The 18,914-nt window shown below is 38.9% G+C and overlaps 1 protein-coding gene across 1 annotated transcript; it reads right to left on the bottom strand.

Annotated features, from left to right (window-relative positions):
* Positions 1–1,986: 1,986 nt before the first annotated feature.
* CENATAC (centrosomal AT-AC splicing factor) lies at positions 1,987–13,093 on the bottom strand. The gene is made up of 11 exons (XM_075191534.1): positions 12,955–13,093; positions 12,478–12,644; positions 11,954–12,052; positions 8,737–8,803; positions 7,955–8,017; positions 7,114–7,178; positions 6,183–6,294; positions 6,001–6,031; positions 5,489–5,578; positions 4,521–4,653; positions 1,987–2,396 (listed from the first exon to the last, which is right to left on the bottom strand). The coding sequence occupies exons 1-11, from the start codon at positions 13,072–13,074 to the stop codon at positions 2,333–2,335; spliced, it is 1,011 nt and encodes a 336-aa protein (XP_075047635.1). The 5' UTR covers positions 13,075–13,093; the 3' UTR covers positions 1,987–2,332.
* Between the last annotated feature and the right edge of the window lie 5,821 nt (positions 13,094–18,914).

The raw sequence follows: 18,914 nt of genomic DNA, 5'->3' as shown, positions 1-18,914 counted from the left end.
AGCTGAAATTGAGGGACCCAGGCCAAACACTGAATACAGACCATTAGTTTTCAGGAACCAAACTTTACAATTGTCACCAATTTGATGAACAGATTTGTTGGAAAGGTAATGACAGTGCTACGTCATACTCAAGTCACTGATCTTCCATATGATCCATTCAACTGCTGTTTGACTATGGCGAGTGCATGGCCAAACATTAAATAAAGTGTTAAGTTTTTGGCCATGTACAGAACAATTGTTCTTTATGCCTTGTATCCACACTCCGTAAGACAGAATTTTTCGCTCAAGATTACTTTGCTGATTTTCATAACATTGAATTGGCAAGATCACAACAATCTAAAAGTTATGAGCCATATGTTACCACATGTCTCTGAAATGAAGGCAGTAAGAAAAACTAGCGACAGTACCCTGTCAATTGAAACTGCATTTTTATTACACTACACATCAATCCAGGCTCTTTCAAATGAGGTGACCCATTAGTGGTTGTCTGGTGATCTCCAGGCAGTAACACCCTACACTACACAAAGCACTAAGACCAGAGAGATGATTGGGGGTTGCCCAGATCTCCACCATGACTTCAATAAACTCAGGGGTACACTTATTTTAAAGGATAGGTTGTCTTGTTTACAAAATGTTATGCCTTGTGGTGTTATCATATAGTTTCTACATTTCATTTAAGATAATGAAAAGTAGCACAAGAGTCATTGGGGTGAATATTTCTATATGAAAATGTAAAATCCCAGTGGGAAAAGTGGACCAATGCCTAAGCAATAATAAGTATTCGTAGAAAATACAGGTTTGTTTTTTTTTATTGAAAATCCAAGAGCGAACAAAGTATTGTGGGGTACAACACAAACAAATTACAGTGCAATAGTGCTAAAATAAGCTGTGGCAAAAGGGATTAGTTAAAGGGAATGACAGTAGGTCACTGCAGAAACATTTTAAAAGCTGTGCCAGCAAACTACTGGTTCCATGTATATTCATAGTGTATATACAATTTAAGTTGTGTGAAGTTATGCTATTTACACAATAATTAGAATATAGCTGGACAAATTAGGATATCAGAAATAATTTAGGAATAATCAGACAAGCTGTCATGCACCTGCTGCAAGAGCCACTCAAGTCCTGTGAATTAAAATAAATAGATGCACAAGTTGCAAGTACAGTTTTAGCACTGTGTAACAAAACTGGTTTAATGTATAGTACAATGTTAGGTACCAGACTGATAGAGCAGAGCTTTAAAGTGTGTTTAGACACAGGAAACTTAAAGTGACTAGATTTGATCCAGACTGCATCAATACCATGTTGATGGAAAGTAATGTATGCTTGGGATAGTGTTTAACAGTATACTCTTAGCAAAATTTATTTCCCAAGATGTTCAGTTGGTCAAAGACCTGTACTAATTTGGCCTCAGGGAAATTAATAAGTCCCTCTATGCTCCTAACATACTCCAAAATGGACAGATCTGGTCCATTGGGCCCAACAATGGTCTGTAAGTGATGGCAGCATAACAGCGGTTCATATGGAGGAAGTGCAGATCACACCGGGACAAGCACTGCAGCTGGAGTCCAGCTATAACAATCCATACTAAAGGGTCTGAATCTATATTAATGGTCTAGAAATAGATTGGATGCCTTTCTTACAAGAAAATGTATTTATATAGTAAACGGTGGCTGAACCAAGTACTTTGTAAAAATGATGGGTAGAGGACAATTTTATTTCCCCATGGGAGTTTACATTTGTGTTGGTCCCTGAATTTGATAGAAGCTTTTGTTCTGCATAGGAATCCATTAACATGTAAAACTAAGGTAAGGCATGAACAATTCACTGAAATGTGATATTTTCCAGTTTCAGAGATAACGCCCTAGTTCTCCCAATATAAATTCTATTTAATAGCCCAAACGTGAATGAAAGTTATATATACATACTCCTGGCAAGAAAATGGCGTTCTGTAATTTGTGCAAAAAGTCATATTAGGACACATCCTAATTTAGTAACAGTTTATTAAAGTACATAAACTACAGGCTATAGCAGGCCTGTCCAACCTGCGGCCCTCCAGATGTTGTGAAACTACAAGTCCCAGCATGCCCTTCCAGCTATCAACAGGTTGTCTACTGGCAAAGCATGCTGGGGTTTGTAGTTTCACAACACCTGGAGGGCCGCAGGTTGGACAGGCCTGGGCTATAGGATTTAAAGTTCCAGACGTATTTTATAGAAAGACATTTGCAACAGCCATTTCAAATTAATATTTACAGAGTAATAAATATAGTCCTTACACTGTCAAAACAGAAAACATATACTCCCCTTCAAATATGGAAGGTTGTGCTGCAAATTAGACATCTTCAGATTTTTTTCGTTTTGCAACAGTATCTGCTGCCTCATTTCTGTATTGATGCCTGTAAGGAGAAGAGAAAACGGGTCTGCATAAGGATACAAACTAGGACTGGACCAGTGATAATTTTTGCCCTGTATGCCACCACAATGGATTTGAAATGAAACAATGGAGATGCAGTCCACTCTTTTGCCTTAAAAAAACTCCAGGGTTACTTTCTCAGTATGTTTTGGGTTATTGTCCATCTGTACTGTGAAGCGCTGTCCTAACAGTTTTGCTGAATCTGAGCAGACAGTATATTTTACACACATTAGAATCCAACCAGCTGCTTCTTTCACATCAATAAACGCTAGTGACCCAGTGCAATTGGAAGCCATGCATACCCATGCCATTGCACCACCTCCACCATGTTTTACAGATGTGGTATGGTTTGGATCATAAGCCATTCCAGGCCTTCTCCATATTTTTTTCTACCCATACTTTCTAGTACTGGTTGATCTTAGTTTTATCTGTCCAAAGAATGCTGTTTCAGAACTGGATTGGCCTTTTAAAATATAGTTTGGCGTAGTGTAATCTGATCTGACTTTTCTAGTCTTGAGGCTTCTGAATGGTTTGCACCCTGTGGTGAACCCTCTGTATTTGCTCCCGTAAAGTCTTCGCATTGGATAGATATATATATATATATATATATATGCCTACCTCCTAGAGAGTGTTCTTCACTTGGCTGGATTTTGTCAAGAGGCTTTTCTTTACCATGGAAAGGATCCTGTGATCATCCACCACTGTCTTCAGTGCAGGTCCAGGCCTTTTTGTATTTCAGAGCTCACTGGTGCATTCGTTTCCTCAGAACGTACCAAACTATTGATTTGGCCACCCATAAGGTTCCCACTCTCTCTCAGATTTTTTTTTCCTGTTTTTGCAGCCTAAGGATGGCCTGTTTCACTTGCATACAGAGCTTCTTTGACTGCATGTTGTGTGTTCACAGCAACAGCTTCCAAAGCCACACTTCGCATCAACTCCAGACCTTTTGCCTACTTAATTGATATAGTAACAAAGCAAGAGCCCACACCTGTCCATGAAACCGCTTGAGTCAATTGTCCAATTACGTTTGGTCCCTTGAAAAAGTGGGCGCTACATATGTAACAGCTGTAAATCCTAAACCCTTCCTCCAATTTGGATGTGAATACCCTTAAATTAAAGCCGATAGTCTGCATGTTATGTCTATATTCATTATATAACCAACTTGAATATATTTTGGTAAGCAGCTTAAAAAAAATAAAATAAATAAATGGTGTCAGTGTCCAAATATATATGGACCTAATGGTTTAGATCTGTGGCCCATGAAGTGTATCAGGTTGGCCATCACTGGTTTATAGGTATTGAAATAGTTGTCATGACAACTAAAGCACCTTCTGTACTAGTTCAGCATATATTATACAGCCTCGGTGGTTTCATGGGACATGTATCCAAGTAGTCAAGCACATCCTCTGTTTAGTGTCATGTACCTGAACAATGTCAAGGGCACATTGGTACAGTTTTTAATAACTGCCTATGAGTCCATGGGGAAATAGGGACATGTTTAAAAATAAAATCCATATTAACCTTGTACTATATTTTTGAAGTTACATGACATACTGGGGCATATTCAATTAGCCGCATTAGCGCACATTTTCAGGTACCACGGTACCTCAAGATCGCAGATTTCTCATCGCACCCCTAAGGGAGGGGGCACAGAAAAATATGTGATGTTTCATCGCCGGAGTGCCTTGATGACCATTCCAGAGGTACACCGCTGCTAACTGAACATGCCTCACTGTATTTATTCTTCAAAGCACATTACATATGGGCATACAGGAAACAAGGTGGTGGGGCTAGAATATCATTAACAGCAGCAAATTTTATTTCAGCTCAGCCAATTCTGAAGTGGGAAGTGCTAAACTGATAAATACCCAGTCTGTGCAACCAAATGTTAAAAAATAATTCACACAAAGATTCTGCTTTTGTTGTTTAATTAATATTATTGAAAGTCTTAAATATATTATGTACGTACATAACAGAAGGCTCAAAAAAAAAAAAAAAAAAAAAACACAAAACCCAAAAAAACCCCAAAAACGCTGCACCCCAAAACTTACTACAAAGCCAGACAAAACAAGAATAATTTGGTGTGCACGGGTAACACTATACTCACCGGGACTGCCACCTCCTTCCACTGTTCCATACCCTACCAAAGGATGGAAGCCAGCCCTCATCAGTTGGGGCACTGTGGTCAAAGTTTGCCCCCACCCTGTTTGCAGGAAGCTTTTTCAGAGTCACCTTCTCCTCTGTTGTAAAACAAAATGGGGCATTTTTAGGACCAACTCATAATATTGGACAGTGAGAGACAACACCATCCTGGTACAGGACACTAATGTCCAAATAAAACAAATATTAAAAAAGATCAGAAGGGTCGGGGTGTAGGCTGGTTCCTAACCCTAAATGCAATCTGTTATGTGGGCCTTGCATAGGAAACAGGTCCAACAAAAGAGATAATCTAGAGAAACAATGCTTGGGTCATTCACCTTAAAATGTTACACAATAATGTAACCGCTCTTAAAAAAAAAAAAAAAGCAAAAAAACAAAACAAAACAAAAAAAAACACCACAGTTCATTTAGTTTGCTTATTTCCTTATTAAATTTACATAAATAAGACATCAGGGCTGCCTGTGTTTTTCATGGCACTGGCTACATTTATGTTACACATTTATCAACTGTATATAATTTCCAGGGTCAGTTCAAGTTTTAAGATTTAGATTTGACGCTGCAAGTTGGTCTGGGAAATGTGTATATAGGGGGAAAACAAATCAAAACCAAAAAAACACACACAAAAGTTCTAGGCAGGTGTGTAAAAATTGCTGCAAGTTAAGTATGTTTTCTAAAATAGAAGTGTTAGTTATTTTTTATCAATTAACAAGATGCAAAGTGAATGAACAGAAGAGAAATCTAAAATCAACACAATATTTTGTGCGACCACCCTTTGCCTTCAAAACAGCATCAATTCTTCTTCAACATACATACATGTTTCCCCTAAGGAAACGTTGGACCAATTGTTGAATGTGAGAACAAAAAAAAAAAAAAAAACGACCACTGGGGATGGGGCCTTGGCCTTATTTAGCTTACTGTGTTTTAGAAAGTCCACAAGTGATGGTCCAATCCCCTGTTGCTTTCCAGTGTCCTCCTCTTCAGGGATCATCCATGGAGGGAGGGCATCTAAAATATTAAGAGTAAAGTCTGATTACAAATGTTAATCATTGCACCAAGGTATTTCCAATGAATTATACAGACTTTTCACACTTATTTTTTAGAGGTTTGTCAACTGAGTGACATTTTTTATCTGTGCATTAAAACGCTATTCAAACACAGTAGTGTATGGCTGTCACTCAGGACCAAGTCTACTAACAATCCTGAAAAATCAAATACAGTACATTCAATGAGAGTACAGTATAATACCCACACATTCTTTGACTGAAAAACACAAAAGCTGCTCAGTATATTCAAAAGTAATGCTTTACACCACAGGATAGAGAGGGCCCCTCATTTACACATTCCCATTTGTAAATTAAAACAGAAACCCATCTATGGTCTTTGAATAATTATTTTCAATGAGTGGAGTTAGAGATATTTATTCTCACCTGTGTGAATGTTACCCTTGTCAGACATCACCTATGGAGACAATGAAAAACAAGATTAGTTAAATAATGGTTACTGAATTATAATACTCTTAAAATATGGCACTCATATCCATCATCATATATCTTACACAATAAGATGTTAGAAGGAGTTAGTACCTCAGACTTTGGTACTATAATATTACCCGATGTCCGATAAATGTGAGAAGTGGACCTGCTCCTATAGGTGGGTTTTCAAGTGGTAGAGTCTGTCCATTGCTGGGACCGGGTTTCACCAAGTCTACAGCTGGTGTAACTCTGGTAAGAAACAAATTTTTAATAAACACCTGTAGTTTCTTGTAAGGAAGACAAGTACTTTAAGTGTATCAAACAATATAGGCAAAATGGTTCTATAAATACACTTCTCTTCAGCAGTGAGACTCACTCTTTTATAGCCAGCCCACTGTCGCTAGTTACGAGACTCAACATACAGCCAAATAAAAGAGGCACATGCATGAAACTTTGAGCAAAAATGTAAGTTTGCCACTCACATTTTTCAGGTCCATGGACACATCTGCAGGTAACCTCACTTCAAGGAAGATCAATCTACCCAAATTATGTTGCTATGATATTACAGACTCTGCATGTGTCTATTTTGCTAAAAATGTGTAAGGTTTAATTGTGAAATTAGAATCTACTAAATGTCCAGGCATGGATAATTGGAAATCTGCCATTTTTGTGTTTCACAAGGACCAGCTTAAATGGGCAACTACACCCGATCTCATACAATAAGTATATGCATTAATAAACATCTTTTTTTGATGTCTATCCCAGGGTTTTGTTTTTTAATGTACTTGGGAGCCCCAAAGGAAGTGGTTCCCAGAAGAATGTATTGGATAACGAACAAAAGGGGACCAATTATTCCTACGGTTCTAACAGACTATGTACCGGGAAAGATTAGTGACCATGACTAAGCTCTATCATAAGGTCAGTAAAAGGACTCAAAGTTGGAGAGCAGCCAAACAATACATTTAATAATCATAGCAAAGAGATAAAATGAACTCAAGGTACATGTAATTTTACACATATATAAACAATATGTTTTGTGGATACAAGTGGAAGATAATTTATTCTTACCCATATGGGTCAATCACGTTGTTACTCCAGACCTCCTCTTCCTCTCCTGTAGACTCTGTCACAGGCTGGGTGCGATTCAGGAATTAACATTTTCTTAATTTATTTTTACAGTTCTCAAAGTGTCTATTCTTACTATGATATTTGGCAGTCAAATAGCTGTAGGCAGTAAATAACTATTCAATACCATTCTCTCCTTCGTGGCCAATGAATAAACACTTTTCTTCAGTTTGTTAGTGTATATTCTTAAAGAACTCCAGCCACACACAATAATATAGTATTTAACACCTCCCTCCTCACACTAGGCAGGTGGAGGTTCCGAGTCTGGGACCCTACAGTTTGAGAGATACTTACCTTTTGCCTTTCAGCAATTAGAATATTCATGTACCGCAGGAAAGTTAAATTTATGTGCTCTTTATACCGGTTGGGTTGAAAGCACTGATTGGACAGCTGCCATATCATCCATCAGTGTTCAATACCAGAACAAACTGAGGTGTGCTAAATATAAGCATTACTGTGGGTTAACATCTCACAAATGAGACTCCCTGTTCTGCCAGTTAGTGGTAGGACTGTGTAACATTTGTGTGTGTGGCTGGAGCTCTATATCAGTGTGCAGGATAGTATCGAGTACCTATCTAAATATAAAAGTTTCATAAATTCAAAATAGCACTTTTCTTAATTAATGAAAAAGTGAAGCTTAAGTACTTTATGCACAAAATATTCTACATGTATTATTCATGTTTAAAACCTCAAAATGGTATTAAAAAAATTAAAATAAAAATATTAGCACATGACCAAAACTAGTTTGATGTGGATACTGTTCTGTGGCTCTGTGAAAACAAACCTCTAGGGCTCTCTGCAATATCTCCAGCCTGGTCTGTTCAGCCTCCCGAATCTGGCCTGCAATCTTTAAAAAAAAAAAAAAAAGGTAGTAGTTAGGACTTTGCACTCACCTCTCCATTATAAAAATATAGTAAATACAAATCCGATTCTCAATATTATCCAATAGCATAGAATTTGTGAGGTAAATACCTTTCATAAGAAGCAAAATTATAAAAAGTGGATTTTAAACTCAAGGTGCAATTTGGACATTGACCAGATAAGGGAGCTTAGGATGGGCAGGTTTTTGCTCTATATTCCAATGAATTTGGGAAGATATTCTTCTAATTTATTAAAATTGCTTGGAGAAGGACACTAGATATGCACCATTTATCACTCATTAGTACGCATATTAAACAATATTGTCTCACAGGCATGAAAAACTATGTGGTGTTGTGGCCCTTGGCACAAGCTCTCTGTAGTTTTACTTTGTCACTGATATAGAGATTATATATTCGCACATACATTTATATATACATATGTACAAACACCTATCTATCTATCTATCTATCTATAGGAATGCAAAAGCATGGGAAAACGGTAGCATGCCCACAAACATAAAAGAATGTAAGTAGCCTTTAAATACAGAGAATGTGCTTGTTTATTCTAAGCATCTGATCTGACTTTAGCAACTCTAATTAATTAAACTCTAGCATAAATATGTATGTGCTAGTATGCCTCAACTAATTTGCCCATAAAGTAAAAAACAAACTAAACCCACTTGGACTACATACCATTTTTACCCACCTGTTTAATAAGAATGTCCTCAGTTTCCTCATAGCTTTCTAGGGCTTTTGTGACTGATGACTTGAACCTATGGGCACATAAGAGAGAAATGCAACATGTATAATTGCAAAGACCAATGCTTAACAATGGCTCTCTTCTCAAGTAACCTAAATGTGGTTGTGTTTTTCCTCCATCTGTCTTTATTAGTTAATCTAATAGACTGGACCAATAATTATTTAAATACAGGGAAACACTCAACATGATCTGTGTTGGGCAGTTAATAACTACTGCAGAACACCAACATTTTAAGAGCAAATAAGCATAAATTAATGTAATCATTGATTGGACATTTACTTGTTCATAATCGGGAGACAGAATATGTATTCACCATTTGAAACAAACTGGATAAATCTTCAACAATACATATTCAAATAAGACCAACTAAGCTCTAATTGTTTGGTTTGTTTTTTTTACAAAGAATAATTTCCAACATCAGATAATAAGCGCTCATTGACTAAATGTTATGAATAATTGGGGGGAATTCAATTGGCCACATTAATGTGCGCAGCATGTGCACTATTACCAACGTCATGGTATTAGTGCGTGTTAATACGGTAGTTGCAGTACTGGCTTTTTGCTCACGGCTCCCGGAGCAGAAAGCAGGGTTAAAATGACTTAACGATAATGGATTTAGCGCCGCGTTACGCGTCGTAAAATTGAATTCCCCCCAGTGCAAGTAAAATGCCCTGTAGATTGGTAAGCACACAATTTATTCAATATGACCAAAAATAAACACCTATCCCATTGGTACAATCATCAAAAATGGATACAGATAAAAATCACAATTTAAGATACATAATCCTATACAATCTAAAACCGCCAATATTTGGTAAACGTATGCTTTTAGTCTAAATTAGTCAACAGAATAAAAATAAAATAAACATGATAATTTGAATAGCACAAAGTCCATAATAAATTAAACTACTTGTTGTAAACCACTATTATAAACCACAAATGGCAAAAATCACCAAACACGTATGATAAGGGTAGATGCAAAATAAAGTCCAAAATATGGAGGAAAAATAATTGCCAGCACAGTTCCAATTAATGGTTAAAGGTATTAAGAAACCAGTGGAGTTCATAATAAGCAGCACAATGTCCGTTCTGTAAGAAACAAAAAGTCTGTAAGGCTCATATATCCAACTGGAGCGCCACCCAATAAATAGCGCATAGGAAAAACGTTGCTTGTTGTGATAATGTCCTCCAGAAGCAAAATTATAAAAGGGGATCTTTAAACTCAAGGTGCAATTTTGACATTGACCAGAGAAAGGAGCTTAGGGGTGGGCAGGTTCTTGCTCTATTCCAATGAATTTGGGAAGATGGCAATCCATATTTTGGACTTTATTTTGCATCCACCCTCATCATACTTGTTTGATGATTACCAATCTACTGACATGGCATTTTGTTTACACTCTACCTAAATATACAATTGTTCATAACATTTAGTCAATCAGCGCTTAACCATTACCAATCTTATTGTACTTTTTAAGGGAAGGCTACCCTTAGTTAGTGCAGCTCATGCACCATCAGAGAAAGCGCAGTCCCCTTTCCAACTTCATCAGTTAAGACAGAATAACTGAACGCTGAATAAAAGGTGCCCATACATGAAATAATATGGATGGACAATTTGGTAGATTTAGACCAAACGCTGCATGTGGGCCACAATAACCAACTATCTCAAGTTAAATCGGGCTGCAGATGACAGCACTCAGCGATTATTGGTTAACTTATTAATCAGTCTCAAATGAAGTACAAGAATTCATCAAATTTGATCACCCATGTGGGTTGCTGAACTGCACAAACATTCAGCTCCTTGGCCTGAGATTCCAGGTATTAACAATTTAAGGGGTAACCTGTTCAACCAAAGCAAAATTCCAGAATTTTGCATCAGGTAGATAAGGAATTATTCTTAAAGTCTACCAATGTTAGCCATATTTTTGCTAAACAGTTAAGGCTTTAGCATATGTAAATATAATTGTATACAGATTATACAGAAGTAGAATGTTATGTCATGTGATACTCATACAAGGAGAAACTTTACTTTTTCACACTATAGCCAAAGAAAAAGAAAATTAGGTTCACTTCCAACAACTTACACATAATGGTTAGTTTTTTAGCATTTTTTTTTAATCACATGCACATATGCTCAATATTACCCGCTGGGCTAGGACCACAGAGAAGTGAGCCAAAAATAGTACAGATGGTAGTACAGATATCTGAAGTAAGAATTCACACTTCTGGATTTTTGCAAATAGGACTACACAATTTATCCAAAACACTGGGAAACTTTCAAAAATGATAGCACCGATATGTTGAAAACAATTTACAAATACAAAGCATGCAAGTTATCTGAATTTAAAATAGGTCATTATTTTCATCAGTGGATTTTGCCTGATCTACACCTCCCTTGTGTTTCTGTCATACAGAATATGGAAAATTCTTATGCTTCTTATGGGGCATTTGACTGGAATTTAAAAATGCAAGTGAAATATGTCAAATTAAATAATTTCACACCTCTTTAAGGTATTTAACTGGCACACCGTAATCCTTCAATTTATTTATACTATGTAAATGCCCCCCCTAGGTTGGTTCTTTATTCTCCGGTTTATAATTTATGATGTAAAATATCTATGCTCTCTTGGGACAATGACAGATATCAGTATATTGTGACAGAAATTTACAAATAAGTTTAAAAAACAAAAAGTTTTTATGTTGCCGTTTAATGACCTCCAGATCACTTCAATACTTTTAACACAATGTTAAATAACGGTCAATGAATTGAGCAAGATGCACACAAGTAAAAACACAAGTAAGCATGACGACGCTGGAAATTGAGTTTCGATGTCAGACATGTTTGATGCTATGTACGAGAATTAAAAACACTAGTATTTTTGCACCAGTGCTATGAGGCCTTAAATATCAACATTTACCATATTAAATGGATTGTAAAATTGTAATTACATGTAGAGGTTAAACAGTTCTGGTTCTCAGACATTTATAGAAGGCTACAAATTAAATTGAATGTTTAGCATGCAGCTCAATAAACTTTGGTATAACACACGTATCAGATGTTTGTAATGTCTCTTCTACTACAAGTTCTATTCAGTAATGAAATGCACCCAACTCCTAAATGACTTTTTGATTTCTCTTGTTAACCAAGGTTTGTAAAAACACTCACATTTCAAATTCTTCTTCAGTTAGCAGAAACTGTGCCTTCAGTTTGCCGTCAGCCTGGTGTGTCCACCAAAATTTGTTTACTGACTTTTTGTGGTCTGGTCTGTCAGATAAATGTAAAGAAGATTCATAAGCATTTCATTCACAATGCCTTAATGATATTAACAGCACTCAAAAAGCAATTGTACTTTTACCATCCAAGAGATTGGGAGGAAACCATTACATATATCTTGGTGTGGCAAACAGCTACAATGCATTTTTTAGATCTATAATGTAGTTATTCAAAAATCCTTGCCATTCTCCAGATGCATGGCCCAGAAGTAACCATACATGTGCCAAAGTTATCCAAACAAAACAGAGCACTGCTATACAGCTGTGTTTTGTGCCCCAAGAAAAAAAAACAAAGTTGTTTTTTTTTTTTAGAAACACTGACATCACTAAAGTAAATTACAGATGCATAATAAGAATACAATGGTTCAAGTAAACTAGTATGAAATACCACTGGCTCCAATAAACAATTGTGTGTACCTGTTCAAGTGCTCCAACATCCCCCCAAATAGTACTGTCAAGTTGCCATCACTTGTGTGTCTTTTCACTTCTTCATCACAACAATGACACCAGAATTTCTGCTCATGCTCATGAGAATTAAATTTTTCTACTTTGGCGACTTTAATCATTTTTCGTGCAGCGGTCACCTGGAAGACACCAAGAACACAATATAAACAAAACAGGACTGTACAGTATAATGACCCACCACCCCAAACCATAAAGTGCCACTGCACGGTGCACCACACTGTATTAAAACTATTGAACAAAATGTTTACAATTAAGAGATTGAGTAAAATAACATTAAATTAAAGTAAACCGGGACAATGGTGTTGTCACCGAACAGGTCACAAGTTATCTTCTGCCCTAAACACAGCGGGAGATAACACCCTACAGATCGGGAGGGTAAGGAGAGTACATGGTTAGACACGGTAAGTGAACATCGTGGGTCTACAACACCTTGTTACTGAAGGCATGGAGCACGGAGGCTAGCTGTTGCCGGTGGCCCTTCTCATAGACATGTTTCCTCCTACCGCAGAATACCGTTTTCCGACATATTTTGCACAGATACACAACCATTTTCCTAGCGACTGAAACGTCGTCACTTCCGGTGCTGCCTGGCCACGCCCACACGCCGGACCGCTCTCCATGCTGGGAGAAGCTTCATCTGGAGGAAGACTATATCACTGCTACAGCAGCAGGCATTGGCTGGCTGTAACTAGTCTATCTTGTATAGAAAGTCAGCTCTTGTCAAATAGCTGCCGATATATTTTTTAAAATAAATAAATATATATATTTATTGGGGATGATTTGCTGAATGTAAATCGCTGTATTTATATAGCGACAGCAAGTTCCACAAGATGATGACTACTAGGACCACAATTTTTCTATTATTTAAGTTTTATTGCACTCTCAAGCTGGTTCAACATATGTGTATGTGGGTGCAAGTACATCTGCTATAAACCTGACACGTACTACTGATGAAGAGCTGGACGCATTTTGATATGTGTGTGACTCATGGGTTGATATGCACTATTGTTGCTTACACATTTTTGGGCAGTAAATTATGCCCAAATTACGTTTAACTCATACTTGCCTGCTGTCCCGATCCATGATGGAGGCGGGGTTTAATGACCCGATTTTGCATCATTAAGCCCTGAGCCCTGCTATGAAATGCTGTGATTTGGCATTTCCTAGCATGGGGCAGGGCTACAGCACCCTCCTACTCCCTGTGAAAAGTCAGCAAGTATGGTTTAACTTTGCATCAGGCCCAGTGTGTATGGACATGTTCACTTAAATTTGATTGTGATTGAAAGTCAGACACAAACAAAACTAAACTATATATTCATTAGATACACAAGAGATTTTTAATAGTTCTTGAAAGAGTCACTTTATGTCTGCAAATATTAATAGAAGCTTTTGATAGCAAAATTAGCCAGATGTGGATGATTTCCACGAGGCTGAAGTTAGCTTCTTATTCGGCCAGCTTCTTATTCGTTTCTATTTCGTGCTCCAACTTTTTATTCAGAAAAGCTTATTTTTAATGGATTAAATCAATTTGGATCACTGATTTTACATCAAATTAACACCACAGGGGGTCCCTTATACAAAATGCATTAGTATTTTGCCTGACCCAACATGGTTAAGGGCATGAAATCAGGGGGCAAAGTGAGTAAAGTCACCATATTTTATCATTTTGAATAAGTAGCTGCAGATTTGCAAGTGTTAAATGCTGTTGGGCCAGCAATTTGACAGTGGCAATCAACACACGGTGGTCAGTTACATATAAAACATCTGTCTTTTGCCTGGCCCAACGCTGTTTTGGGCATGAAATCAGGTGGCAAAGTGGGCACAGATAGCATTTTGAGCATTTTGAATAAGTAGCTGCAGTTTTGCAAGTGTTAAATGCCGTTGGGCCAGCAATTTGACAGTGGGAATCAACACAGGGTGGTCAGTTACATATAAAACATCTGTCTTTTGCCTGGCCCAACGCTGTTTTGGGCATGAAATCAGGTGGCAAAGTGGGCACAGATAGCATTTTGAGCATTTTGAATAAGTAGCTGCAGTTTTTCACGGCTTAAATGCCGTTGGGCCAGCAATTTGACAGTGGGAATCAACACAGGGTGGTCAGTTACATATCAAACATCTGTCTTTTGCCTGGCCCAACGCTGTTTTGGGCATGAAATCAGGTGGCAAAGTGGGCACAGATAGCATTTTGAGCATTTTGAATAAGTAGCTGCAGTTTTGCAAGCTTATTTTTAATGGATTAAATCAATTTGGATCACTGATTTCACATCAAATTAACACTACAGGAGGTCCCTTATACAAAATGCATTAGTATTTTGCCTGACCCAACATGGTTATGGGCATGAAATCAGGGGGCAAAGTGGGTAAAGTCACCATATTTTATCATTTTGAATAAGTAGCTGCAGATTTGCAAGTGTTCAATGCCGTTGGGCCAGCAATTTGACAGTGGCAATCAACACAGGGTGGTCAGTTACATATAAAACATCTGTCTTTTGCCTGGCCCACCGCTGTTTTGGGCATGCAATCAGGTGGCAAAGTGGGCACAGATAGCATTTTGAATAAGTAGCTGCAGTTTTTCAAGGGTTAAATGGCGTTGGGAAATTGTGTGTACTGCTGGTGCAGAGATGGTCCTGAGGCCCAAAGTGCAGAGAACTAGGGCAAAGGTTGGGGTTAGGCAGGCTGAACCCTTTGTTCAAAAGGTGGTGGATGCTGAGGTTGTAGCAGGGGGTGAGAATTGTGGGGAGATCAATATTGTGGGTGTAAAATTTCCGCTCAAGTCTGTAATTCAAGTAGGTGGGGAGCCTACTAAGGTTTTTGAGGATACTGACACTATGTTTGAGGTAGTTCGTAGTTCAGGTGGAAATAATCAAGTGGATAGGGAGCAGGATAGGAGGGAGGTGGGTGGGATGAAACCAGGGGGGGAGGGGGAGGAAATATATCCAGAAGGGGGGGACAATTCCTGGGATTGACCGTGTGGTTCGGTCAGGAGAGTCTTTGGCCAGAAGTGATGGTATACAGGATCCGGGGATAGGGTCAAAGGCCTTATAGCTGTTAGGTAATATAATGCTGAGAGGTAATGAAGGTAATGCCCATGCCTATAATCTTTAATGATGGCTCCCCAACCCATACAGTTTGCCACCATTAATGTGGCATCTGTGCGTTCCGATCGAGCTCGTTATTTGGCCCTTGATTTTTTCAACATGCTTGAGGTTGATTTTTTGATTTTGCAAGAGACTAGGGTTGGGCGCCTCGCGGATCTCCACAAATGCAAATGGAAGTGCAAGCGAGGTCCCTCCTATTGGTCTCTTGCGGCCGAGCATCTTTAATGCTGTCCTTGGAGTTCGGGAGGCCGTGGAGCGGTGCAGGGCTGAGAAGTGGGGTGAGTACCTTCTGGCGCTGGATCAATCTAAGGCGTTTGATTGTGTCAATCATGAATATCTGTGGGCACTTCTTGAGAGGTATGGTCTGCCAGTGAGGTTGGTTGATTGGCTACGTAACATTTATAGGCAGGCCGAGAGCTTCCCTCTTGTAAATGGTTGGTTGGGTCCTACTTTTGCGGTGTCATCTGGAGTCAGACAAGGTTGTCCCTTGAGCCCTCTCCTCTATGTATTTGCGATTGATCCTTTTGTCAGGAGGATTTAGAACGGTGCAGTGAAAGGAGTGCTGCTGGCTGTGGATGTTCCCTTGAAGGTAGCGGCCTACGCTGATGATGTCACAGTCGTCTTGTCAGACATGGCCGAGGCGCGTGGCATTGAAAATCTAATCTGCGAATATTCTGAGGCTTCGGGCTCAGAGATAAGCCAAGAAAAGAGTCAAGTTCTCTGGTTAGGGGAGGTAGGACAGCAGTTTGTCATTCCGGATGCGCTCCCTCAGGCCAGTCAAGAGGTTAAAATCTTAGGCATTCTATTTGGTTCGGGTGAATATGCCCAGCGAAATTGGGAATTGAAACGGTCAGATGCCGTCTCTAAGGTGGATAACTGGAAGAAGTGGAAGCTGCCCTACAGAGAACGGATTGATTTGATCAAGACTTACTTGATCCCAATTTTTTTGTACGTCAGTTCCTTGTTCTTTCAGTTGTTATGGGGGAACAAGTTGAACTTCATCAAGAGGAATGTGACCTACAAACCGAAGGATGAAGGTGGCCTGGGAATGGTAAACCCAGTGCTTTTCTTTAGTACTTCTTGAAGCTTCATCTCGGGAGTCTCTTTTTGGAGTCTCCCCCTCGGTGGGTAGCTGGATTTCGTGTTTGGGTGCACCCCTTTCTCAATGCATGGTTGGATGGGGGTACCCGATTTTTTTTCGAGTTAAGCATGGATACCTCCCGGCCTATGTGGTTCAGGGTTTAGAGGTGACAAGGAAATGGCAAATTGAGGTAGTTGAGGCAAAGACAGACAATGGAACACTTCTTGCTTCAGTGTCCTTTTAATATAGAGGTTTACAAGGGAGTGTCCCACGCCTTAGGCCTTCCCTGTCTTTTGGGGCTTAGTTACCCTGAGTGGGTGTATGGAGCGCTGAAAAGGTGTGGGGATTTTGATTTAAGCACTCGTTTTTTAGTTAGCGTTGTTGTTAGGTTTTACACATGGAGCGCACAGTGTTTAGTGTCCATTAGGGGCAAAATCCTTCCCTATAGTGAGGTGGTGGATAGTATTCTGCACGAGGTTTCGAAAATAAGGGAAATGGAGAGGGGCATGGCAGTCTCTCCATTCTTGGCTATCTATCCTGTTTTATCACTATTAGATTTTGTGGAAACCCTTTTTTCTAGTAAGGTTTACATACATTTAAAGTTTGCTTTCATTACCTGACAGTAAAGGATGTGTGGGTGGTATTATAGATTGGTGGCGGGGTTGTGGTAATGCAGAGTATTGTGCTAAGGGTTGGCATGTTTCTCTCGTAAAAAGTTTTTGATTTCATTTGCGTTTTTTTTGTCTTTTTTTATATTTGTGAAGTGGTGTATTAGTTGTTTTGTGGTGGGATTGTAGTAGATTTGGGTGTGTGGAGGTTTGTTCATATTGGTCCTTTTTACCCTTTGGATAATGTATATAGTCTATTTTATCTTGGACAAAATGATATTGGATTTATTTTTGTTGCAATTTTTAATAAAAACATCAATCCTTGAAAAACTGCAGCTACTTATTCAAAATGCTCAAAATGCTATCTGTGCCCACTTTGCCACCTGATTGCATGCCCAAAACAGCGTTGGGCCAGTCAAAAGACAGATTTTTTATATGTAACTGACCACCCTGTGTTGATTCCCACTGTCAAATTGCTGGCCCAACGGCATTTAACACTTGCAAATCTGCAGCTACTTATTCAAAATGCTCAAAATGCTATCTGTGCCCACTTTGCCACCTGATTGCATGCCCAAAACAGCATTGGGCCAGGCAAAAGACAGATTTTTTATATGTAACTGACCACCCTGTGTTGATTCCCACTGTCAAATTGCTGGCTCAACAGCATTTAACACTTGCAAATCTGCAGCTACTTATTCAAAATGATATCTGTGCCCACTTTGCCACCTGATTGCATGCCCAAAACAGCGTTGGGCCAGTCAAAAGACAAATTTTTTATATGTAACTGACCACCGTGTGTTGATTCCCACTGTCAAATTGCTGGCCCAACGGCATTTAACACTTGCAAAACTGCAGCTACTTATTCAAAATGCTCAAAATGCTATCTGTGCCCACTTTGCCACCTGATTTCATGCCCAAAACAGCGTTGGGCCAGGCAAAAGACAGATGTTTTATATGTAACTGACCACCGTGTGTTGATTGCCACTGTCAAATTGCTGGCCCAACAGCATTTAACACTTGCAAATCTGCAGCTACTTATTCAAAATGATATCTGTGCCCACTTTGCCACCTGATTGCATGCCCAAAACAGCGTTGGGCCAGTCAAAAGACAAATTTTTTATATGTAACTGACCACCGTGTGTTGATTCCCACTGTCAAATTGCTGGCCCAACGGCATTTAACACTTGCAAAACTGCAGCTACTTATTCAAAATGCTCAAAATGCTATCTGTGCCCACTTTGCCACCTGATTGCATGCCCAAAACAGCATTGGGCCAGGCAAAAGACAGATTTTTTATATGTAACTGACCACCCTGTGTTGATTCCCACTGTCAAATTGCTGGCTCAACAGCATTTAACACTTGCAAATCTGCAGCTACTTATTCAAAATGATATCTGTGCCCACTTTGCCACCTGATTGCATGCCCAAAACAGCGTTGGGCCAGTCAAAAGACAAATTTTTTATATGTAACTGACCACCGTGTGTTGATTCCCACTGTCAAATTGCTGGCCCAACGGCATTTAACACTTGCAAAACTGCAGCTACTTATTCAAAATGCTCAAAATGCTATCTGTGCCCACTTTGCCACCTGATTTCATGCCC

This window comes from Mixophyes fleayi, chromosome 11, assembly GCF_038048845.1.
Source record: "Mixophyes fleayi isolate aMixFle1 chromosome 11, aMixFle1.hap1, whole genome shotgun sequence".
Classification (NCBI taxonomy): domain Eukaryota; kingdom Metazoa; phylum Chordata; class Amphibia; order Anura; family Limnodynastidae; genus Mixophyes; species Mixophyes fleayi.
This window is presented reverse-complemented; position numbering and strand designations above follow the sequence as displayed.

Bases quoted from the DNA above. Each gene is read 5' to 3' on its own strand.
- CENATAC (XM_075191534.1), bottom strand. From the start codon at position 13,074: ATGGTTGTGTATCTGTGCAAAATATGTCGGAAAACGGTATTCTGCGGT. The intron at 12,053-12,477 runs GTACACACAATT...TTTATCTGACAG, and splicing joins ATGTTGGAGCACTTGAACAG to ACCAGACCACAAAAAGTCAG. The intron at 6,295-7,113 runs GTAAGAATAAAT...GTTTCTTACCAG, and splicing joins AACGTGATTGACCCATATGG to AGTTACACCAGCTGTAGACT.